The sequence below is a fragment of the Paramormyrops kingsleyae genome, chromosome 5 (genome assembly GCF_048594095.1).
Source record: "Paramormyrops kingsleyae isolate MSU_618 chromosome 5, PKINGS_0.4, whole genome shotgun sequence".
Taxonomy (NCBI): domain Eukaryota; kingdom Metazoa; phylum Chordata; class Actinopteri; order Osteoglossiformes; family Mormyridae; genus Paramormyrops; species Paramormyrops kingsleyae.
The window spans coordinates 20390473-20416033 of record NC_132801.1 but is presented as its reverse complement, the minus strand read 5'-3'; the positions used below and the strand labels follow the sequence as shown (position 1 = coordinate 20416033).

The window sequence follows — 25561 nt, the reverse complement described above, 5'->3', positions numbered from 1 at the left end:
ATACAATGGGCGTTTATAATGTTTGGATCATTTTTAACAAAGTCAATTTCCAGAAAAATCCAGACTTTTGTTTTTCTTTATTTATACACTTTTATTAGGGACGTTGAGAATTTTATGCCTGACTGTGCCTGTTGATGGTACTGATGATACATATTCAGACATGTCTGATACTTCCATAGTATCAATATGCTACTGCAAATATTATCTTTTACGTTCAAATGAAATGAAATAGTTCTGTTTGGCAGAGTGATTGCTGAGTGGGCTGGCATCCCATCCAGCATGCCCCCCTGCCTCAGGCTCTCGGCCCCCTCGTGACCTTCACCACCGTAAGTGTTTTCAAGATAGATGGAGGTCTGACTATTCAACTGTGCATCTCAGCCTCTGTTACTCAGAGTAACCCTTTTATTAACACTGTTAATGCCATTTTTTTCCAGCATACACATATTATTAAATTACATTGAGAAAATTGGCTTATTGTGTGGGTTTAAATTAGTTAAACCATGTCACTGGGTTCAGCCTCCAAGCCATAGTCTGAGCGGCCTAGTCACCGAATAATTAAACAAGACCAATTATATTCAACTTGACTTGAGTTTTTCATGAAATAAACATTCTGACAGTGAGACAACCTTGAGCCACAGCATAGGTCAGTCTAGCCAGACGAATGTGATTTTCCAAAAGCCACCATTAACTTTTTTTGAAACTACAAAATTTGTTACAATGTAAGTCAAATTGTTGCATTTGCTGAAAATAAAGTAAAAATATTTATCAGACTTTAACACTGTCTAAAAGGGCGCCGGGCAACAGTTGAGTAATGCAATCTGTCATAACAATCTATTTCGTTAATGTGTCCTACTCTTCTACAGCGTCCTGGACTGGATCTAGGGTGGTATTTTTAGAAATGGCCTATTTCCTATTAGATCTGACATTGCTTGTATTACTCTGGTTAGTTTCTGTGATTAGATGAACTCTGATGAAAAGATTAAATTTAACAAACAGAAATTCCACATGGTAAGAATTTGTTTTGCTAAACTGTAAATGTCTGTAATGTAAAAGCCTGTGCGTAATGTCTTTCTCCTTTTTCGCTATTTTTCTTGACATATTCGAGCCTTATTGGAATATGAGCCTTGCAAACATGGACAGAACATGCAAACAAGGAGCACCGATAACGATACACAGATGTTTGTCTGTGCAGTTTAATTATGCTACATTTTTAAACTGATCAGAGCCAGATTAGGCAGGGTGCTAAACATACGGAACTAAGAGTGCCTGAGAGTGCCATATGATTAGCCTTAAAAAGGTACGACGGCACCTTATATTGACTATTCATGTCTGCTATGTATTTACTCAATCTCACTAGCACTCATTCGTGTCCAGGGGGTATATCATCTGGCATGCAGGGATTCAGGAACACGAATTAACCGTTACAGGACATCAGTAACCTTTTGTTCCTACATTCAGTCTGCAGAAAAGGAATGTGGTTTTTCTTTTAGAAAGAGCAAATGTGGAGTTTCCGGAATGTGACCTGTCTGCTGGTGTCATGAAGTATAAGAAGTACATTTCAACAAAATAATGTGTTGTTTTTATTTTTATTTCTAAAGGTTCCTTTGAGTAGGAAGTGTGAACTACCCATCCTAACAACCAAGCATGAGATGTTTTTTCTGTTTAGGATGGAACACACATCACATCCCACTGGATGTACCCTTCATCAGCGCGCAAACACACACACACACACACACACACACACACATCACATCACATCCCACCGGGTGAACCCTTTGTCAGCACACACACACACACACACACACACACACACACACACACACACACACATCACACAGTACACACCACATCCCACCGGGTGAACCCTTTATCAGCACAACCAAACACATACACACACACACATTTTTGTTTACATGTGATAGTCAGCACACCACACTCATTCCACTCTCATTCCATTCTTGCACTGACAAAACATTTATTAAACCATTTTCTCGCCACTTATCCAGTACTTCAGGGTGTCAGACTCCAGTCCTGGGGGGCCAGAGTCCTGCACATTTTTTGTTTTCCCCTCATTTAACACACCTGATTCAACTCCTTGTGCTAATTATCACACAGCTCTTGAACTGAATCATTTGTGTGGGATATCAGGGAAAGAACTAAGCTACACAGGGCTCCGGCCCCCCAGGACTGCAGTTTGACACCCCTGCAATAAAGGGTCATGGTGAGTCTGAAGCCTGTCTCAGGTAGAACAGGACACAAGGCGGGGGGCACCCTGGATGGGATGCCAGTCCATCACAGGATACAGGGCAGGGGGACACCCTGGATGGGATGCCAGTCCATCACAGGATACAGGGCAGGGGGACACCCTGGATGGGATGCCAGTCCATCACAGGATACAGGGCAGGGGGACACCCTGGATGGGATGTCATGGAGCTCATACAGCATGGGCGATTTTGTGTCACTAGTTAATAGTTCGGTCTTTGGACTATGCAAGGAAACTTGAGTACTAAGAGGAACAGAAGGAGACCATGCAAGATCCATACATAGACAGGCAGGAATGAACCCCTAACCCTGGAGGTGTGAGATACAGTAATGGTGCCTCCCACTAAACCACAAGAACACTGTAACTGATGGAAAATTAATATTGACTTATTTTTAATATCAACTTATTTTTAAGCTGGCTAACTTAAAAAATCAGGCGTTTTATTTTGTGGGTCTGCCATCGTAAGTTTTTTTTTTTTTTCAAAGTCTGCAATTCTGGCAGGAGATTCCATAAAACTAAAAAACATGTAGACACAGAAGCAGATCCCAGCAAATGATTCCCTCTAGGCGTGAGATAAATATGCTGAGGCACATATTACCCTGCAGCTGCTCAAAATGGCGTGTAAACCTAAACGATAAACGGACTTAAGCAGAAGTATATTTGACTGCTACAATTAAATGGGAAATTACAGCACTGGATTTTCACTGACTCATTTAGCTGATGGTTTAATTGAATTTTTTACTTTAGACTTAGAACCTGATCGTTGCTTTCTGATATAGAAAGCTTATATGTTGTATGGTTGAAAACAGAACCTTTGCATATTTGCCCTGTTAATTTACCATAAAACTGTACACCGTTATCTAGCCTTGTCTGCCTTCATTACACCATAGATCTTAATGCCATATAAGCCTCTTAAATGAAGGAGAGGAAAGGCAGAGTAAGAGGATAACAGTAATTCTTAAATTTGTATTTTGAGTGGGGGAGGAATTTTCCCATCTAAGCTCACTTATTAATCATTTGAACCATCCATCCATTCTGTAACCCTGATCAAGGTCGTAGAAGCGGAAGGCTATGAAACAGTCCTTGGCAGGGCAAGTACACAGTACTGTGGAAAGGTCTTTGGCAGTTAAAGGAAATGTTTAAAGCTGTTTGTCTGGGTAGCTAGTCAGTGCACATTTGCTCAGAACAAATACACAGTTTAACATTAGAACATAAGCAAGTTAAGAGTAACGCAAAAAAAAAACAAGTAAAAATTTCTTCTGTTCTCCAAAAAGTTACTGATATCTAATTGTCAGTAGAGGAACTCCTAGATAAACATGACTTCAGTCCCCAAACATCTCCTCAGGGGCACCCCAGCCATTCCATATACAGTATTCATTACATTTGACCACCAGCTCACTTAATAAGTAACTTAATTAGTTTAAAAAAAGTCAATGAGATTGATTAGCTATATGAGATGTGCTAGTAGTCGAGTCAAATAATACATGGGTGTGTGGGATGATTGCTGCACATAATGGGGTGATTTTAGCAGCTGTTTTGAAATGGCTAAGCTGACACACTTTGACTTGCAAAATAGTTGTATACTAGCATAGAGATCATTGAAACATATTCTTTGGCTGCATAAGACTTTTCCACAGTAATGTACACGCAATGGGCTATTTATCGATGGCGAGTAACCTAACTTTGGAGTGCAGGAGGGATCCTTCACGACACAGGGGGAACAAGCAAATGGCAAGAAAGGATTTTCTGTATGATGCTGGATCACCATAGTGTGGCGAGGGAGAAGGGAAAACCAGTTCTTACTTGGACTTTAGCTGACCAATCCCACCGGTTTGCCAGGAATGTGCAGGTAGCATTATGGGTCAGGAGATGGACCTGGTCTCTGGGCTGCTCTCTCGAGGCTGATGCGATATGCTTCCTGACCTGGGGTGGGGCCCAGTCCTGCACCTGCTGCACACTCTTAATCCCAGTCCTGTAGCTTGACGGCTGTTACTCTCAGGCGTCTTTGGCCATGTTCCTAGGCAATGGTAGTGGCGGCCACCTACCTTAGCACCACAGCCTCCCAGCATCGCATGGCATAATCCACTAGTGCTAGAAAGTACTGGTGGCCCCGGCTGACTATGGCAGTGGGCCCACCAGGTCCATCCCCCACATTGTTGATTTGCAGGGGCAAGAGAGGAGCTGGAGGGAGTTGAGGGTTATCCCCTAGCAGGTGGGACACAGAGCGTTAGAATTCCTCACTTCTCTCCATAGGCCCAGCCGGTGGAAATGGACTCAGATTCCCTCCTCAGTGTTCCAGAGCTGCTTGCTGCCATGCCATAGGGTGGATATGGGCGAAGTTCATGTGTCAACCTCAAACTGGGACACTACCAGCAGTTCCTTCTGCTCCCTCTACTGGGCTGTGGAGAAATACAACTTACCATTCAGCAGTATTGGGTTGGGAGTAAACCTGTCATCCTTGGCTCTCCTTCCAGCACAACCATCTGGGTCTATTTAGTTAAGCCTGTCTCACATCCATGAAGGTACACAGAGTCCAGCATGATAGTGACGTCCTTTCCTGGCAGGAGGACCGGAAGGGATAGGGGCTAAGAGGTCCCACACAGCAAGGTTATCTTGGTCTACTGAGCTTGGAGGTCAGTTGGTGTGGGCTCCACCAGTGGGTGTAGAGGATCTCCTTGGAATCCTCTGGGGTCTCCCCTCTTTGCTGGGCCTCCTGGACTCCTAGGCTCTCTGTGGATGTCTGTTGCTGACTGGGGTCAGTGCCGCCCCAGACCCTGCCCTCCTTCTGGATTGCCGTTTTGGTTGAGGTGATTTGGCAGTCCTGACAAATTGCCTGGTCCCCAGCAGACTCTGGAGGAAATGCTCCATCATTACCAAGTCCACAGTCTGTCGGGACTCTTCCCCATCCTGCTGGAGTCAGCGCCTATAGAAGGTGGCTGAGCTGAAACACCAGGGTCCGGATTGCATTCTCTGGGTTATGATATACCAGTAGTTCTCAGATTCTTTACACCACATACCACATACTGTTTGAGGCTCTTCATTTCCCAATGGTGAAGCGCATGGGGTAAAGGGGGGGGGGGGGGGGGTAGCAACAGTAAAAATTATTACCTGGTACCTTTGTGTATCACTAGGGGGGACTCCGCATACTACTGCTACCACAGTTTGAGACCCACTAATCTGACCTTAAAACACTCATAATCCTCTGCAGCCAGTCTGGGGAAGGAGTGATAAGCCAAACCGACCAGGACCAAACCTTCTCATTTCCTGAATCTGCTTTGCCTAGATCGCCTCCATTTTCCCTGATTGAGACCAGCATTTAAACGTGATCTCCCTGCCTCCATCGACACAGCTAACCATCCATGTCTCATTGGAAAGTATCACAGCTTAATTCCTCTTTTTGATTGAGTGTAAGTGTCTGCTGTCCGTTCATATGGTGCTGAAACTCTCCACGGTGTCAGTATCCTATGACACGACCGGCATTAACCCCACAATAATACCTACATTTAGTGGATAGTCGTATATTTTTAAAGAGAACGTTGGCACTGCTGAACTTGGAATCTGATATGCTTGAGATCTAATTTTGTGTGAGAATGAAAGGAACTATCACAAATAATAAACAATAAGAATGACAATGGTAACGATAAATAGGAGTGCCATCAGAAAGCCAAACTAATTGTCTAATTCTGAGGAATTGCCTTACCTGAACCTTAATCAACAGGCCTCCAACCCTTGGGTGTAATTCCATGAAAAATTTGCAGAGCTATTCAAGTACAACTGGCCTTCGGTTTCCTGGCAGCAAAACGGGGACGTTGCTCATTTTATTTTCTCTCAGAAATAAACAGCAGCCTGGGAGTACAGTAGCTCTTTCTCTTGTATTTAATATTCTGTCATATTATGTTTTCTATTCTGTGTATATCTTATAGAAAAACGATTTACACATTTATTTACACATGACAGCATGGAAACTGGGCAATTAGTATAATATTTAACATTATTATTATTAATTCGTGTATTCACATTATTTTCAATCTTTTTCTTGCACTTGACTTTTTTTGCACGTTTTCTGTATACTGCACCATAGAAGGTCATTGAAACAAATTGTGAAATGATAGTTGGATTGTCACCGGCATCAGTTTTGAGCACTAGGAGAAGCTAAACCAGTTCAGATATGTTTGTTTAGCTACCTGCATGAAAGCCATACAGGGTTACATGTTCCCTCCTGTTCTGTTCATTGACCCGGTTTCATAAACATGACACCAGGCGACTCCAGCGTCACAGGAGACACTTCTGAAGCCCACTGTCAGCGTCGTGCGCTAATTAAATTTAGTAGGTAGGAGAAACCAAGGAGCAAATGAGTGACATGCAAGGTCCACATAGCAGGTCACCTGTCCTTTATTTCATCACCGATTAACTCCATCCCCTTGCTGGGGCCAGAGTATAAGGTGACAAAAGCAGAACTACTTTCATGACATTCATGACATTCAGAGTAGAAGAAGCATTATACATATACGGTTTAAATTGAATCTCTATCGAGTCACAAATTCCATCAAGTTAAAAAGAAAAAGACAAAAACCAATATTACAACAGCATCACCCGTAACAGTAATAAAAATGGAAAGCAATGGCTGTTTTTCAGAAGATCCATGTAGATAGAAAGAAATCCCAACCTCAAGTTGGTGTTTCTAAAGGACATCCATTGGCAAATTATAATACATGATACGAAGATCAAGCAGTGATGGAAGTAGTACACAGATGATCTCCCAAGATACATCTAAGGAGATCAGGTACATAGAAAAACCTTCAGTAATTCAAGAAGAGGTCAGACTAGCCTTGAGAACATTGCCAAAGGGGAATAGATTGAGTTCCTCTAGAAATATTACAAGCAACTGAAGAGGATTCAATCAGTGTCGACTGAATTATATCAACAGATTTGGAAAGCAAAAGGGTGTTTTGTATGTTGACAATGTTAATTGTGCTTGTCATACTGGGTCCTCAGCTCTAGTAATGACTGTGACAGAGCTGCATTATAAGATGATGTGAAGAGCCAGTTTACGGTAAGAGAGTGACAGCAGTAAGATGGAGTGAGCCAATCAACCAATCAGCATAATAATCAACATGCTATGGACTGTCTGTGGGTTCCTGAGAACCAGATTGGGAAACATTGCAGTATATTATGGAGAATTTAACAAATTAATTGTAATAATTTAGAAAAAATCTTTATTGTAAGAAACATGTTCCACAATGCTTTCCTATGGGATGTCGCCGAAGAGGTTGTTCTGTAAGGTAAGATGAGGATTTGAGGATGTGGATTTGCTGAGATCCCCTCCGCCTGTTTGCTATAAGCATGCAGGGTTTTCTCTGAGTTTTGAAGCTAAAACACCCCCAACTTGTCCTGCCTACTGCTTTATCAAGTCGTGACACTTGCAGTGACGGTCACAGACAACCGTCAAAGCTTCCTTCAGAACTGCTCATGTGTGGCCAACGAGGCAGAGCGACGATGACGAAGTAACGGGTGATGTGGCCTTTTCTTAAATCACCCCCCGCCCCCCGCCCCCCGGAAGCCATATTGCTTGGCTTGCTGTTTGTCACTGACAGTACTGCAGCAGGATTGGCTCCCCTGCACAGTCTCTGATTCTGACTGTCAGGAAGCACAATCACCTTGAGTGTCTCCTCACAGAGAAACATGGGGATCTCTTCAGTCTGTCTGGGAGTCCTGCCCCCCCTTCCCCCCCTGCCCCCCCTCCCATTGTCTGTGGCTCTCCTGTCTCCCAGTGCCGAGGACCTCATCCTCATCAGCGCACCAGCTTGAATCGGGCCTGACACGTCTAATTATGAATTCCACGGGGATGCCAAGATGTCTTGTTTCACTGCTTCTCTGTGCTGATAAGTGGAGCGAGAATGGGGGGGGGGGGGGTCACAGAGCTCGTGATACTGCCCCAAGTCGCCCTGTGCCTGGGGCATGACTCCAGTTACCTTACTTGTGAGGACCACGCAATCAGTTTGATTACAGCTGGGGGTGGGGGGTCCATTACAAAGAGGACTTTCCACAGCAGAAGCCATAATGGAACTGGCCGCTTGCAAGTTGACATGTTACAGGGTGGAGGCACAATAGGAATCATTAATAATGAAAATGATCCACATTGTCAGGAAACCCTGTGTTCTCCCCCTCCCTCTCTCTCTGCCATGAGGGAATGTTGCCTCTGTTCCTTTGTCAGTTTCCTCACTCAGCGAGATTCCTCTACAAACTGTCGGCTTCTTGCACTGCGCCACTCACTGGCTGTGACCAGGGTCCATTTTTCTTGTGAGAGCTGCAGTTTTTTTCCCTCCATGTTCTGAGTACAACAGATAGACACATAGGAAGAGGCAAGTCTCCCTGTTTCTTTTGCTGTTTGTAGTCCTGTGTTTGTTAATTAAACAATATATAGTCCTCAAATAGCATTATGATTGATTACAATCCATCCATCCATATTCTATACCCACTTGTCCTATGCAAGGTCACAGCGGTCTAGAGCCTATTCTGGAAGCTACAGGGACAAAGCAGGGAACAACCCAGGACAGGATTATAATACAAAAATCTATTGTTAATTTTAAAGTAAACTATGGAATAAAAGAAGGCTTCAGTTTTACATTTTAACCCCATCTAGGTGTTTTTATTGTGTTGTTTGTCTCTCATGTTCCTATCCATGTACACATTTTAACATATATTTTGTGCAAAACAGTGTTTTTCATGCAAAGCAGAGTAAAACAAAAAAAGATCTAAGATCTTTCATTATTTTATAGGAAATGTTCTGTTTCCATTTGCCAAAACTTGCCACCGAAATGTTTCAGAACCAGCAACATTTTAAGAACAAAATATGTGATAGACTGAGAAGCAGAAGGATTTTTCTACCAGCTGCAGATTCGAAGTAGTTTGAACAGTTTCAGAGATGCATAGATTTTCTGATGAACAAGAAGTCTGTGAATAGTTGTAGGGGTGTGACCACCCCCCCCCACCCCCGAGCATCACCCACGTGAGGATACATTTCTCTGGAGAACTGCGAGTGTGAAACTGCTGCTCATTGGCTGAGATCTACAGAAACACAAGGGGATGAAAACAGGAGCCGAGAGGCAGACGGCGGGCGGAGTGAGGCAGAGAGAGAAAGCTTGAGAAGCCAGAACTGCTCCGCGGCGCTCCGCTCTACCAACAGGAGGGAGGGAGGGAGGGAGAGAGGGCAGGAGACAGGGAGGGAGCACACACACAGTACCAGACATGGCAGGTGAATGCACTCTCTCTCCTTCTCAGCACAAGTTTCCGCCACTTTAGTTGATGGGTTCCACAGACGGCGCGGCGCCTTGAGCTTCATCACACGGGGAGTGTAGAGATGTATACCTGGGCATGAAGTAAACACACCGCATGCTGAGCGCTCTTCAAGAAGGACGTGGTGCACCTTTACTTCTACCTTTGGAGCAAAGCAACGGTGGTCAGCAGCCCACCTTCTCACCAGACCCCTTCTTCTCCTGGGATGGATTAACTCTGCAGGAGCCGCTACCTCTCCCAGGTCAAGATGCCGGTGATGAAGGGTCTGCTTGCTCCCCAAAACACCTTCCTGGACACCATTGCTACCCGATTTGATGGCACCCGTAAGTGACCCCCGCTTGTCTTCAATTGTCTTATTTTTTGTTTTAACCTCAGAACAATAGCTTTCAAAACTGACTGATATTTGCATAATGAGACTGTCCCTCGTCCAATGTACCCCATTGTGTTTTTGGTTTCCTTGAAGCGTTTATTTACTCATCAAGTGCTACAGTATGTTATAATACACTCGGATTATTTAAATTACTTTGTAGTTAATTGCTATTATAATTAAAATTTTTATTTATGGGAGCATTTTTTTTATTTCTGAGGAACAAATTGGGGATTTTCCGATTAAATATAACATAAATAACATTTTTATTGTATTGCAAGTCAAAAGCAGCAATTCTGTGATTCCCGTGTGGGTACTCATGAATGTGGGTACTCATGAATGTGGGTACTCAACCAAAATTCCTATTTATTTAAGAGATCTTCACTTTTTGGGGGAAATAATTATAATAAATGCGAAGACAAATGAGGAATATGAGTATATGTGTGTTTTTAAGTGGATAAAATTTAGATCTGAGTTTTAGAACTTGATTTTCGTCTCGGAAAAAATATTTTAAAAAATTTAAGCAAAAACTTCATGATAAATCTTTTAGAAACTTCATTTGCGGAACCAAGAGTTTTAACGTTTTCGTTTCCTAGGGTACGGGAAACAAGTGACTCTTTAAAACGCAGTATTCAATTTGTGAGCAGAAATTCCAGTCTAATCGTACATTCCTGCTTGTGTATTTTTTCTGTGCTTGTGTATTTTGGTGCCTGTAAAAGAAAGTTTTGCTTTTGGAGAAGCAGAGATCCAAGGCTTCACTGTGCTCATTATGTGGCTGACAATTCTGGTACACAAAAACCTTGATGACTCACCGTGATTACAGTTTATCTTCAAGTCAAAGAATGTATGCCATTGTTACATATTACAATTTTCAGTTCAGAATACATAAATATTTACTGTATATTTCACTACAACCTCTTGGGGCAATGACTTTGTGGCTATTTTACTATACAATTTCTTTTCCCGTGTCCATAATTATCTGCCCATTGCACATACTACCAGAATATAAGTAGTTGAGCAAACAGCTATTGAATCCCCCAAAACAAGCTTCACCATGTCTGTCATTCACATTACAAGGGTAATGCTTGCTTCGTGGGTTAGCTTCCCAGTAGAAATACCAAGCCTTGTGTTTGCAGTGCCCACCTCTCCCACACCCAGGTCTAATATCCATTGTATCAGAAAATGATATGACCTGTATGGAGGACTTGTTGAATGGTAAGGCATCAGAGAGGACCACTATTCTGGGGAAAAAGGTCATAGACCTTCTCAAGGATCTCGTAAGTCAGCAAGATATCAGACACGTATCTCGGTTTCAGGGAAGAGAAGCAAAAACATGGCACTTCTCTGTAGGTTAGCAGGATGTTTTAAGTCACATATGTCATTAAGAGAGGCGAACAGTGCATTTTGGCTACTGATGGGGGGAGATTTGATCTGGCCCCCGATCCAAGCTCAGTCATTGGTCCTCACATACATAGTTTAATGCAGGTTGCATAGTGAGGCTTTGTCTTCCTCTTATTAGCAATGCCTGTCATGCTTATCGGGGTGAGGCCATTTTAGCACCCTCTCACCCTGACACGGCCACTGATCCGAACCCCCCCATCTAGTAATGATTGATGTTGCAAGGGGGGGTCCCTGCAGCAAAGCCTCGGCAGATCAGGAAGCCAAGTCCCATACCATGGGGCCAGCCTATGAAGCCGTAATGGCTGACGGCCTCAAACGACCCAGAGCTAAGGCTGCGGCTAGCGCGCTAGCATCTCCTAGCTGAAGCTTCTGCCTTTTTTCTAAAGTCAGCTCAGACTGTTTTGAAGTTGCATAAGGGATCACATTGCTTTTATATTTTGTTGTCCCTGAATAGTGTTAGCACAGATTCAACAGAAGAGTAAATGCTACTGTGAATCATAACCAAAAAGGCAATAGGAGTACTGCTACTGTACCCTGTCACATCACTGTAGATCAGGGGTCTCAAACTCCAGTCCTGGGGGGCCGGAGCCCTGTGTAGCTTAATTCTTTCCCCCTTCCACCACAAATGATTCAGCTCAAGAGCTGTGTGGTAATTAGCACAAGGAATTGAATCAGGTGTGTTAAATGAGTGTGAACCAAAAACTGTGTAGGGTTCTGGCCCCCTGGACTGGAGCTTGAGACCCCTGCTGTAGATAATGCCACATCTAAAACAAAAGCGTGATCAAAAATGATTTGGCAAATAGGTTTAGACAATTGTTGCTAAATTGTGTTTTAATTTGCTGATTGCATGATAAATATACTACACTGATCTGTTCACATTTTTGTCAGCATTTTTTCAGCATTAAAAAGTACTAATGAATATTATTAGTTGCAACTGCATTCACAAGTATACGTCACAAACAGTAAAACTTAACAAAACAGTGCCACAGCTATATCATATAATAGAAACCCATTTCTGGTTTTTAAAAGTGTTAATATTGTTATATTGTTCTACCCACAATTTTTACGACAACTCTTTTTTTCAGGAACCCAGGTGCAGCCTTTAGAAACAAGCTTTATACGTAATCACTGTAGTGACATAGCCAGTTAACAAAATTCGCTATTCGATACCCACAAAGGGGAATGATAGGGTCTGTGTCATAAGAGAAAGGACAGCCAGCTAACCAATAATGATTGATATGAAAGACATGGGCAGCAGGGGTATGGAGAAATGAGAATAAGATATAGCAGATTAATAAAAAGAAAGACACTTGTGTTCTGTATTATTTAGAGCCACTGAATTAGTGAATAGCAATCAAGGTTGTAACAGTCACGAGAGTATAAGTGTGTAGGTCATTTCTATTAAACATATATGAGGAAATGGGTAATGATGTAAGAATCCTTCAACTGGCAGACATGTCTGGATCTGGGTCAGTGCGACGACACTGGGACAGTGTACTGTAACTTGTGCAATGAATGGGTAGCAGTATAGACAACTCCGAGGTTAAGAACAAGATCTTATCCTTAAGTCTGTATTTAAATGGAATTTGTAGGCGAATCAGAACAACAGTAATACAGTACAGTATGTAATAGCAGTAATAATAATACAGTAATAACAAAAGTAACTACATGTAGTACTGTGCTGTGCCTTTAGCTGCCGAACTGCTAAAGCTACACAATGTTTTCACGAGCGTCACAAAGTAGTGCAGGACAGGTCATGTTGGGTCAGGACAGGGAGCATGGGTACAGCGGTACAGTGCGCTGCCATGGCTACCACATGGCTTTTCGTTATTCCAACCGTTGTATTTAACCAGAATTTTTTATATAATAGGCTTTATGGCAGTCCGTTCGTAAGTACGAGTCGTCTGTAAGTTGGATATTCTTAACCCGGGCACTGGCTGTATTTTGTAGACATATGTAAACCATGCAAGGTCTTTGACAGGTCATACAGTGCAGACTCTAGGCTTAACATCAGAAGGAGTCAACTCCACAGATGTCTTAGGAAGATATGCTTAGACTCATTAAATAACCATTCAAAAAACGATGTGTACCATGCCAGAAAAGACCACGGTCAAGTCAACCTAAGTCGACTCTATTCGAGAGGGAAAGTGGAGTGTACCTGTATCAACTGCATCAAGTTCTGCAAGGCAGATTGAAGAGAGACCCTGGCTAGTTGTAGTGAGAGGGATAAAATTCCTCAAAGTAATGCAATTACAGACACCAGGCATGCTTGGGTCATGGGGTTCCGTAGGGATTGACAGGGATTAACAGGCTGACATGTTACCTGCCACCACAACATGTCCATTTAAGGTAAAGCAAACAGCCTATTTTCAACTAAAAATTAAAGGTTGCCTAACCATAATCTGTAAGATAGGTAAGTATTCTGAGCATTTGCTGTTTATGCAATATTCATACATGCATCAATCTCTTACAATCGCTTATCCAATGCGTATCTGCATTAAGCCGCAAGCCTGTCCCAGCAGGAACGGGACAGACAGGAGGGGGACACCCTAGATAGGATTCCAGTTCATCGCAAGGCACACAATCACACACATAATCACATGCTATGGGATTGACTGGGATTAACAGGCTGGCATGTCACCTGCCACAACAACATGTATACATCATGTATATAATACCAAAGTCTATAATACGTTGTACATTTGTATATATTTTGTGTATAATGTGTGCGTTTCCCTATTATGTTTGTTTTTATGTTATAGTAGGCCTATGTATTAATTTTATTTGATTTTTAAATTGCAATTATTGATGGACTAGATGATCATTAGTACTTTGAGTTATTCATTAGTAATATATGAAACATTGTTAATAATACTGGCTTCCAAGAGGGAATTCCCTTAATTGGATGCCCTTTAGATATGAAAGACAACATCGTACTTGAAGGTTAAGCTGAAACAGGAATGTAATGGAGAAGTTAGCTGGGAGTGAAAGTGAGTTGTCGAGGACATGGTGAGTCTACAAGCGGGGAAAAGGCGCGTAATGGCCATACTCCATTTATATGTGATGAGTTTACAAATGTGTAAAACTGTGTCTGTATGTTTCTCTGTCATTCCATGTGGCTTCACTAACGGAGAATCCAGCATAGCTGTTAGCATTGATTGCAGTCGGAAGGGAAGTATGATGTGAAGAAGGAGAAAAAAGAAAGCATGTTTTTTTTGTTAAGTCGTGATTCACTTGGTCTGTGTGAGAGACAAGGATCAGAATGAGACCCGAGAGAACTGGGGGTCGACGCAGAGGTTTGAAATGGAATCCATGCTTGGACGGAAAGAAAGACGAAGACTTAGAAAAGATCAAGGAAGCAAGATGCAGGTCCTAGTGAAATGATGCTACTGTAGCTGGACACACAGGAGAATGGTCAGAAATGGAGAGAGAACTAATCAGGTAGGTTAAGGAAGCTGGTAGTTTGAACATCTGACTCTATGAGAGTGAGGACAAAGATAGAGGTCTCATGATAAATGACATAAAAGTGGGGTGATGAGATTGCATTCTAAGGATGTTGAATATCTGAAATAACTGCTGACACATTATTTAATTATTCAAAGGCAGAAATAAACAATCAACGCTACAAATCACCAGTAAAATGTACAGCACCAAAACAAAGAAATACACATGTGGAGGCATTTTGAATTAATTACATGATTAAACATCTTGAGTGTCTGCTTGCTATTCCACAGATCCATTTTTAGGGTATGGAGTCAGTGCTGAACACCGAATACGTGCCCTGATTTTAGATCATCTGCATTTTCCACAGATAATTGTGCTGAAATGACAAGTCCCACCAGCCTGGAGTCCCAGTCTCCCGAGAGTCATATTCAAGGACTCTTTTCATTTGTATCTCTTTCCTTCAGGAGCACAAGCAGCAGTTTCCAGCACAGATGGTAACTTATAAAACGTGGTTGACAGCTCCCCAGTACCGGAGGCCAAACTGAATTACTAACCCTAAGCACTGATTCTGCAACCCAGACTCAGTAAGAGAACCATGAAGGTCTCATTCTCATTCAGCATTCAATGCTAATAAATCTGTGCGAAGCATGAGATGATGGATGTTTTTTTCCTGATTGCTCTGTACAATATGCTGTTAAATGTGCGTTTAAGGTAAAGCAAACAGCCTATTTTCAACTAAAAATTAAAGGTTGCCTAACCATAATCTGTAAGATAGGTCAGTATTCTGAGCATTTGCTGTTTATGCAATATTCATACATGCATCAATCTCTTACAATCACTTATCCAGTGCGTATCTGCATTAAGCCGCAAGCCTGTCCCAGCAGGAACGGGACAGACAGGAGGGGGACACCCTAGATAGGATTCCAGTTCATCGCAAGGCACACAGTCACACACATAATCACATGCTATGGGCAATTTAGAGACAGTCGTTCAACGAGAGCACATATTTTGGGGCTAAGGGAGTAAAACCAAAGTAGCTCGAACAGGAGCAGAAATCAAATCCACGAATGTGGTGTGAGGATGAAGTGCTGCCCGCCGTGGCACCATGCTGCCCCTGTTTACGCATTTTTCTCCTCAAAAATCTGGCATATCTAGTATAATGTGAAGCACGTATTAAATACCTCATGTGGGAATTATGTTATTTGGAAGGACACCATTGTATACTGAAATATACTTATGATAGCACTATGCTAATCCTCCCTTCTAGAGAAAACTTCACTACAAATCAAAATTTCATTTAAATTTCACTGAGGTCAATACAAACTTGACGTTGTTCTTACAATCAATGGAATCAGTGCAATGGAACAGACATCAGGGGTCCCGCTTGAAATCAAATCAGATGGCCTGCCTATTTCGTTGTATAAATAAATTAGGATCAAGGTTTATTGGTTTTTCCTCCCCATATACAGCAGAAACCAACCTGTATCGCCAGGAGCGGTACATACACAGCGATGTGGATGTTATAGCGGGGGCAGTGGATGTTATAGCGGGTGCAGTGGATGTTATAGCGGGGGCAGTGGATGTTATAGCGGGTGCAGTGGATGTTATAGCGGGTGCAGTGGATGTTATAGCGGGTGCAGTGGATGTTATAGCGGGTGCAGTGTACGGGTAGTTCTGTCTGCCAGGACTTCGCTGCCATTTTCACAGCTCTTGCCCGGTTTCTCCATTTGCAGACTCTGCGTCAGAGGCCAGGCAGAAAAGGCCAGCTACTCTGAAGGTCCACTCAGTTCGGAAGTGATTATTTAAATTCAGAGGCACGTCAAACTTTTAGCCTTCTTTAGCTAAGAAGGTGAAGGGAGAGCAGCAGAGGAGAAGCGGCAGAGCGACTGAGTGTAATTTTAGTTCTGTGGTACTTTCCTGTCATTGCTATGCTGCGTGGGGATTTTTCAGCCTTCTTCGGTTTTTCCTTTTGGATAGTTTATTTTGTTCATGGTCTCATGACACGAAATATAAATTTTCCATCATCAGCAAATTTAACGCAATTTTTCAATACTCAGGCATTTATAACACAGCTATTTATAAACAACTCTCATAAATGTGCCTACTTTGTTTCATCTTAGTCAGAAAATATGAACCAGTACAACTGAGTGACACAGTAACTCATTAAATTTACTATTTATATTTGGAAAAACTGCTCTATGGTGGACTGTCATCCCATCCTGGGCGTCCCCTGCCCTGTGCCTTCTGCTTCCTGGAAAAGGCTCTTGGTCTTCATTTTTATTCATTCCTGAAACTAGAATAGGCAACAATTCCATTAAATCCTATTGGGCTCTATGTTCATAAAATAAAATTAAATATCCCGTGCTGGATTTGAAAACAAAGAAGTACCATATAGATATTTCAATATCGGGGCTCGGTCTCTGTGCCTATGACTGGAAGGTTGCTGGTTCAAGCCCAGCCTCAGCATGTCAGCTCCCCAGACTGCCCTTCACTGCCTAGCCTGCCCTCACTATGGAGAGCAAGATGGTGGAGGCGAAAAGAGAATTTCCCCAGGGAGATCAATAAAATATAATCATTTCATTATGTATATATATATATATGAATTTCATGTCATATATATATATTCATATATATGTGTGTTCTGCTTGAATTAGCTTGTTTGGTATTGCACATTCTAGGGGCAGATAAAAAAATGGAAACTCGTATTACTAATGGAGTAGATGATACATGGAAATTGAAAACTGTAGTGGGTCGAAATAAATGTTTGCCCCTTGGATATGGTAATTGAGGGTCTCTTCACTCAGGCTGAGAACGGGGGGTGAATTGCATGAACCTGTGCAAAAGTGTGCATTATCCCCATGCAGGCTTTGAAACAAACTTCTGTACAGAAAACTTACAGGGTAACCGAGATACATTTCGACAATGCATGTGATTATCACAAGGGCCTCTATGGGCCTCTGTGTATGTCAGTCACTATTTAGCTTTGAATTCATTGTGAATCATCCCTGATTTAAATAATGATTATCACTTATGTAAATAAGTTATTTTAATCATTGCGTCAATTACAGTGTGACTATCCCCAGTTATTCCTGAGTTTCGGATGAACTGGACTTCTGTTCCTGTTTTGAAATATCCATCCATCCATTTTCTGAAAGCGCTTATCCTATTCAGGGTCATGGGTGGTCCGGAGCCCACTGTTTGGAAATATCTGCAGTAAAAGCACTGAACGCATGTAGTCATTTGAAATTCAGTCAGTATTGTGGTTTTCTGTTTTGAGAATGAAATGGCTGTTATTGATGACATTGTTAGCACAATGATTTGAGCCCTGGTGAACTGCTGGTCACTGTGTCAGCTAGACCCACATGGAGATCTTGCATCGCTCGGTCGAGCTGGGCTGAAGATCACCCGTAGCTGAAAATAGCTACGCCGGTTGCCTGGGAGACCGTCTCCCCCGGTGCCGCTGAAGCACAGAGCCTCTATTTGCCTGCATGTACCCATGGATGAGGCATCACCATCAGATCAGCTCTATTACATCCTTGGGTACAAGCTAATGCTGAAGTGGTTTCCAAAGGCTTCGTTCCGCTTCTCAGTTCACCCAATTTGTTGCTCCCTTGGGTGTCATAGAAGGTCTATTTCATTCGGTATGATTTCATCACATGTATAATATCCTCAGCAGACATCCTTACGTTTAGTGCAACAGCACAGTATTTTGCTGTTATGTAACAGTAGTAGCAGAGAAAGGATGCAGGTTTGGCCCCGCCCCCTAAGCACTCATATTATTCCGCAATAACGGTACGGGCATGTCCCTCTTGTCTATACCCAAATCTATGCCCTTGTAGCAGAAACGTTTTTCTTATTCATCAACTGACATATGGGTTAACATAATGATAACTAAGTGCAAGTTAGTGCTTATTTTGTATTGTAAAGCAATTATATGAAAACACTTTATAAATTGTCAACATGAAAAACTGCATTTGAATCAGCGATACAGCAATAATGTATTACCATTCCATTCATATAAATTCATGATACCTATGTGATAAATAAGATAATTGTAGCAAGTGCAGCTTTTTTTCAATTCTGTTGCACCACAGACAGCATGTTCAAAATCGATAATATTACACAAAGACAGGGAGAACGTGCAAACTTTGCACACTTAGAGCCAGGACTGGGAATCAAACCCAGCCCAGGAGGTGTGAGTCTGCTGTGCAACAAATTGAGTCATATTGCAATACCGAGATTGGAAGCAGACAATATAATGAAAACCCAAACAATATCAGAAACCTGCTAAGAAGCAGGACCACCCAGTTCTTACAGAAGAGTTGTGGTCCTTCTTGCAATGCTGTTATACACGTCCTGAGCTGTGTCTAGTAGGAATATCGGACCATTCTTACAAAATCCTTCCATTATTTAGGGATGAAGGAGGCTGAAATCTGCTTCATACTTTTAGTTCAAAAAGTTCAAATAAAGGTCCAATGAATTATAGATCAGTTAACTGGGGAGCCCCCTGGAAGCCATTTTATCCTGGAGTTCCTGACTGTGATACTCCTGATAGATAGTTCTTGTTGAGACTGGGTCATAGAGGCACTGATTGAGCTAGGTGGTCATTTATAACCTGTACTCTTGTGGTGTTTAGCAACTATCCTGTTAAGTGTCTCTTTATCCTTTTCAGTTAGCTTATGACCAGAAGTGGAGAGTTCAGGTCCAGAAAGTACTAATCCAGGCCAAGGTTTTGTTCCAACCAACCAACTGAGGACTCTGTGACTGTGACTCTTTATACTGAACTGGTTGGTTGAAACAAAACCTTGGCCTGGATTTGTACTTTCTAGACCTGAACTTTCCACCTCTGCTTATGACCACTGTTACTCTCTCCTAAGACAGTTTGTCCATGTTTGGCATATGTGATTTTTGAAACTATAATAGATGCACCTGCAATTTGGGCACCAAGTCTTTTACCTCTTTGGACCTCTGATAGTCCCAAATTGTTTTAAAATGAAAAAGAGCTTTTTCATGAAATGAAGGAGATCGTTTATAACTGACATATGCTGCTGACTTATATTCAGACTGCAGCTCTATCCATCTTCTATACATCTATTCTTTTCCCAAGCAAGGTCACGAGGTTCCACAGGCTATGGGCAGAGAAAAACCCAGGATGGGACGACATTGCAAACATACCCTTCAGCAATTCCAGCTCACCTTAGTATGTTTTTACGACTGTGGGAAACATACCAAATAATATATAAAAATAAAGGTAACAATAACATATAGTATAAGAAGGAATTATGTGATAAATACACGGCCTATGTAAAGTAGACAAACTGCATGTACAGTGCAGTTTCACTTACCAGAATCAATACAGCTATCCGTCATTTAACGGCAAGGATATATTCTGGGAAATGTGTGTCGTTAGGCGATTTTCTCATTTTGGGAACATCCTGAAGAATACACAGACCAGTAGGTTTGTTTACCCCAGCATCACCACAAACACGTGAGTAATGCGTTGTGCTACAACATTACAGCGGCTATGACATCACTAGGCAATAAGGAATTTTTCAGCAGTGTAACTGCTTGTTATCTTCAGCAATAATCAGAGTATTGAGCAGACTTCTGTGAACATTCGATATATATTCGATATTTGGTTTTCCGGCTGTGATATGCTTTAACAAAAGCAAACCAGGCAGTTTTCAATCACAGATTGTTGATGTACTGTACACAGACAACGATGTGCAATGGTTATTTTTGCAATACAGGCCTGTTCAGGATTTGTGCTTGATCTTGTCAATAGCTACAAAAATAGGCTATTTCAGATGTAAGGAGATATTGGTTAAACATTTATGGTTAATGGCAACTACTGTACATCTCTTGCGTTTCCAGATTTCTTTATGGGTGAATTTTAGTTAAATTGGCAGTGCACCCCAAAATTAAAGAAATGTATGTTTTAGTGGTGCTTTAGTGCAATTGCTGGCATTCCTTCTGTGGTGATTAAAGGGCCAGAAAGATACATTTGAAAAATCTAACAGCATTGTCTCTCAGAAAGCATGACCCAGTTATGGAAGATAATCCATACACTTTGTAGTGAGCAATTTCATGAAGGAACTATTTTCTTCTGTTGAACTCCACTGCATGAAAGATATCACCAGGGTGCGTATGCTTGTATGTTCTGCACACTGATAGAATTGGTGTGTGGAGTTTGGTAGAAGAGAATAGTACATTAAACTGCTCACTACAAAGTCTGTGGACTATTTTGAGTAACTGGGTCATGGTTTTTGGTAAGAGACATTGCTGTTGAATCAAATGTATTTTTATAGCGCTTTAATCACCACAGAAAGAATGCCATTCACTCCCATTATATTTAAGAGAAGCCCAACATTTCTACAGCTAATGTCTCCAAAACTAGGCAACTCACCTCAAAACAACCTACATGGATATATTGCATTAAAACCCCTCTAAAACTTTTTTTTTCAGTTTTGGGGTGAACTGGTGTGAACTTTAATTTTTCAGTGTTGGCTTGTGCGCTTCATGTTCACTTACAGTACTGTCACATTCCTGGTGTCCATTCATAGCAGAAATGGTGTAACACCTGTTATAATAACTCTAAAACAACATGAGAAAGAAGAGGCATTTAGTATAGTTTTCTTTGAGCAGTTGACTGTGGGGGACAATGCACACCACCTGGACTTTCAGATTATGTATTTCCATATAATTATTACTAATTACAATTTGTATATTAATTGGGCATTGGAATAAATAAATGGGCTAATAACTCTAAAACTAAATAAAAAGCATATCATGTGTAATATGTTTTAAGCATTTTATTATGGGAAAGTGCTCAGCAGGATTGGTGACCATTGTTTTAAAGTTTTTCCAACAAACATCAACAATCTGAACACAAAAAAACGCTGTTTTTCAGAACCTCGCAGGCTCCTGTGAGTCTTTCGGAAAAAGTGAAGTGGCATAAAGCTAACGTTCGTGAATGCATAAAAAAGAAGTACTTCATGAAATAAAGCTGTGTAATATCTAATAGTATATCTTAGCAAGGAAAGGATTCTAGAAAAGGATTCTAGAAAATAATGTGATGTTGGTCATTATTTATTCTAAAGTGAATGAAGTCATTGTGGAAACCTTATGTCCCAATAGTGCAAGTGTTTACTTGGCTGTATTTCATTGTCTTCTGGAAAATGTTTAGGTTGACACCTTTTTAAAGTCCATGGTCTTTTCAAGCCACTGTGAAACCACATGCAATAACTAATGATTTTACCTTACAAACAATATGTAAGGATCACCTTAAAAGAAGAGCATATATTAAGGTATATACCTGTTTTCTTGATTTTTTTTATGATTGAAATGTTATATAAATCAATCTTAAAACAAACGGCTATCCTGTGGAATGGATTCCACTCTGTAGTTATACTTCCATCTTTCAGAACTGCTTAAAGCAGGGGTGTCAGACTCCAGTCCTGGGGGGCCGGAGTCCTGCACATTTTTGAGTTTCCCCTCATTTAACACACCTGACTCAACTCCTTGTGCTGGCTCTGATGCAATACATTTATTAACAGGATCCAATATGGCCAAGGCCACACAGCTCTTGAGCTGAATCATTTGTGTGGGAACAGGGAAAGAACTAAGCTACACAGGGCTCCGGGCCCCCCAGGACCGGAGTTTGACATCCCTGGCTTAAAGAGTCATGGTGAGATTTAGAGCCCGTCAGAGGAAGCACAGCGCACAGGGCAGGGGGCACCATGGAAGAGATGGTGGTTTCTCCAGTCCCTCTACAATACAAGCTATAATACAATGTGAATACACATAGCAGTGTGGATTCATTGTATCAATCAAAGTTAAACTGAGACAAGATTTTGGTAATTAAGACACTTCATAGGCACTGAGGTTGTGTTAATGGCATGAGGAGCTGGGCATAAAACATAAAGTCATAAAAAAAATTAAGGTATATCTGTTTCAGACAAGGTTTTTCTATTTTTAAATCACCGTGCCACACCGTCTGCAACTAGCTTGATTATCAGTATCTCTATGGTAACGTAAACTTGGTGAAGTACTAATCTGTCAGTGTTGTAATACCTTTCTGTTCCTTCCAGATATTACTGTGCTGTTTGATTTGCTTACTGTGTACTTTCAAGATGCTCAGGACCATAAATTTTTGAGCGAGGAATAAACAGAAACTTTACATTATTTAATAATGTATTAAATTGTTGACTTTAATAATAAGTTGTTTATTATGATTTTTTCTTAATCTTGCCTTCAGCCGAGCACCAAGCTTGCCCTGCTGCTAAATGTTACTGAAAGGTAAAAGCAACAGGCTTTTACTTCTCCCCAATTCCCCTATAGATATCCCCTCCTTGGATCATGTGGCCACCTGGTGCACTTGGAGAGTCATGCCACGGGCGAGCAGGTGGTAGCGGGTATGTGCGATCAAAAGCGCCTGAAAGCACTTCCTCTGGGCCAGCCGGGAAATAGAGACTTTGGGCAGAGTCCACATTCAGCCAGCAGCTCACGGTTCTCTTCTTCCCCAGCTTTTGCTCCGGAGTTTTGCTTATTGTTCATGTTTTCCTCAATGGTTATGATATTTAGGGGCCCACTGCAGAATTTACACTCACAGGCCAGTTTATGATGTTTACCTGGTTGTTAGCACCTCCTTGTTAACGCTCCACCGAACAGTGAATCATGTGGCTGCAACTCAATACAACCAGCACACAGACAGGGTCAGAAGGTTCAGTTACTCTTTTGGCTAAGAATTAGAACAGCTAAGCCATGTGATCTAACTGATCTTGAACCTAATATGATTATTAGTGGTGGTTGCAGCATCTCGGAAATGGCCTCTCCCCCTGGGATTTTCACTCGCTTCTGTGTCTAGAGTTTACAAAGAACGGTGTGGTGAACCAAAAACAATTAGTCAATGGGTTTTTTTGTGGATGAAAACACCTTTTAATGAGAGAAGTCAGGGTAGAATAGTCAGACTCAATAAAGCAAACAGGAAGGCCACAAGTGCAGAAAATAACTGCAAGAATGGTGCACAGAAAGGCTTATCTGAATGCACGAGTCATCTTTGTGATTCTGGGACCAAAAGTGGGTCCTACCTGATACTAGCTGGTTATTCCTAATAAAGTGGCCACTGCGTGCATGTGTCTTTATTTTTTCCATATTATTTTTATAAATACCTACAAATTTAAGTAACATATTATTTAAGGAGTCCAATTCAAAAAAATATTTGAAGATTGGTGAGTGAAGTTATGTCCTGTAAGTCAGTTATATACAGAATACAATCTGGTAGACAGGAAATTGTCATGTCTGGTTTGTTCTTGTTTGTCCTAAACATAGAAATGAGATCAGTCCAACAGATTTAGCCATACTGTCCTTATGAGAAATTATTTTTTAAAGCCCATCTGGTGTCACTGACTTCTGAGAGTCTTACATTATATCCACTCAGAGCATCTTGAAATGAATTTCGTAGAATAAATCATTTGTTTCTCTTTATCATATATGATTTTTTAAATGTGTTCTAGTCACATTTATTTACTAAGCAGACACCTTCATTCATAGCGACATACAATTAATAGAGCAGGGTGAACCAGTTCCTGGAGAAATTGGAGTTAAGGTCCTTGCTCAAAGACTCAATGGTGAAATCACTCTGTTGGCCATGGGATTTGAATCAGCAACCTTCTGATCACAGAGTCCAAACCTGCTGACTCACACACCACCCCCAGTTTCATGCTGTCATGCTCAAGTAGAAGTTTTCTGAAAAACATTACAGAATACAGAATATTACCTAAAACAAATTAAAGTCCTATGTTAAGTAATGATTTTTATACTGCTTGACCATTTCTCTTGACTCGGCACAATAAAAGAAATGTAACAATTTCTGCATAACAAAACTGTCTCAAAAATTGTCACTATGTTTTCAGATTTACACAAAGATCATGCTGACAACTTTGACATGTGTCAGATGGTGGTGGCAAACATTTGCATTTCTGGTACTTAAAGATCTACTGAAAATTGTATGAGCCTTAAGATATATATCAGCAGGCATGTGTTGGTATTATCAGCTGGAAAAGCAGGTATTGATGGAGGATAGATGGATGCGTGCATGTAATAACATGCACAATCACGACTAATTAATTTGCCCTACAGAGCCCAAAACACATCATTGCCACTCCATTGTGACGTGATGCTGCGAAAGGCATATTTTGGAAGCCGCGTGCCAAAGTCTGGGGGAAAACCTACGGGCTACACAAAGCATGTTGCGCCTGCCTGCGGAGTTGGGCAGTGACTCTCTCTTTCATCCTGACGCAGCCACTGTGAGGATTCAGGCAGAAAAAGGGCAGGGTTGGAGTGATCGTAAGAGGTCTCGGAGAAAGCGAGGTCAGATGGCTAGAGGACGGGAACTACTGCTTCCTTAAGCATATGAAGGAGCTGGGAGAAGGTCCAGGACCTTCAGCGGTGACTGGCGGAACAGAAGGGATGGAATACATACTGTACAGAGCTGGAGCTGCTGTGAAGCACATGTTAGGATTATGTGTACCGTAGAGTTTAGAATGACTTTAACAGCAGAGTACTGTCACTTACAGTTTAACGTGGGTATTCATATAGTACTTTGCTGGGACAAACATAACTATTTGTAACTACTTCTAAGTATGGTTGTACACATTCACTGTCTGCACTGTGCTTTATGTATGTCTCAGAGCATTTCCAGTGTCCTTAGTCAACCTATGTTTAGGCATATATTTGTCTGTGAGAAGGGTGACAGAAATGCAATGTGTGCAAATGCATACTTTGGATGC

The 25561-nt window shown here is 41.5% G+C and overlaps 1 protein-coding gene across 3 annotated transcripts in view; it reads left to right on the top strand.

The window, feature by feature from the left end:
• Positions 1-9480: 9480 nt before the first annotated feature.
• Positions 9481-25561, top strand: part of LOC111842570 (voltage-gated delayed rectifier potassium channel KCNH4-like) — a 50286-nt gene continuing 34205 nt past the window's right edge. For all 3 annotated transcript variants that reach the window (XM_023809302.2, XM_023809303.2, XM_023809301.2), the window contains exon 1: positions 9481-9882. In XM_023809302.2, the coding sequence (XP_023665070.1) occupies positions 9807-9882 (76 nt within the window). In that variant the 5' untranslated portion in view covers positions 9481-9806. The remainder of the gene's footprint in view (positions 9883-25561) is intronic.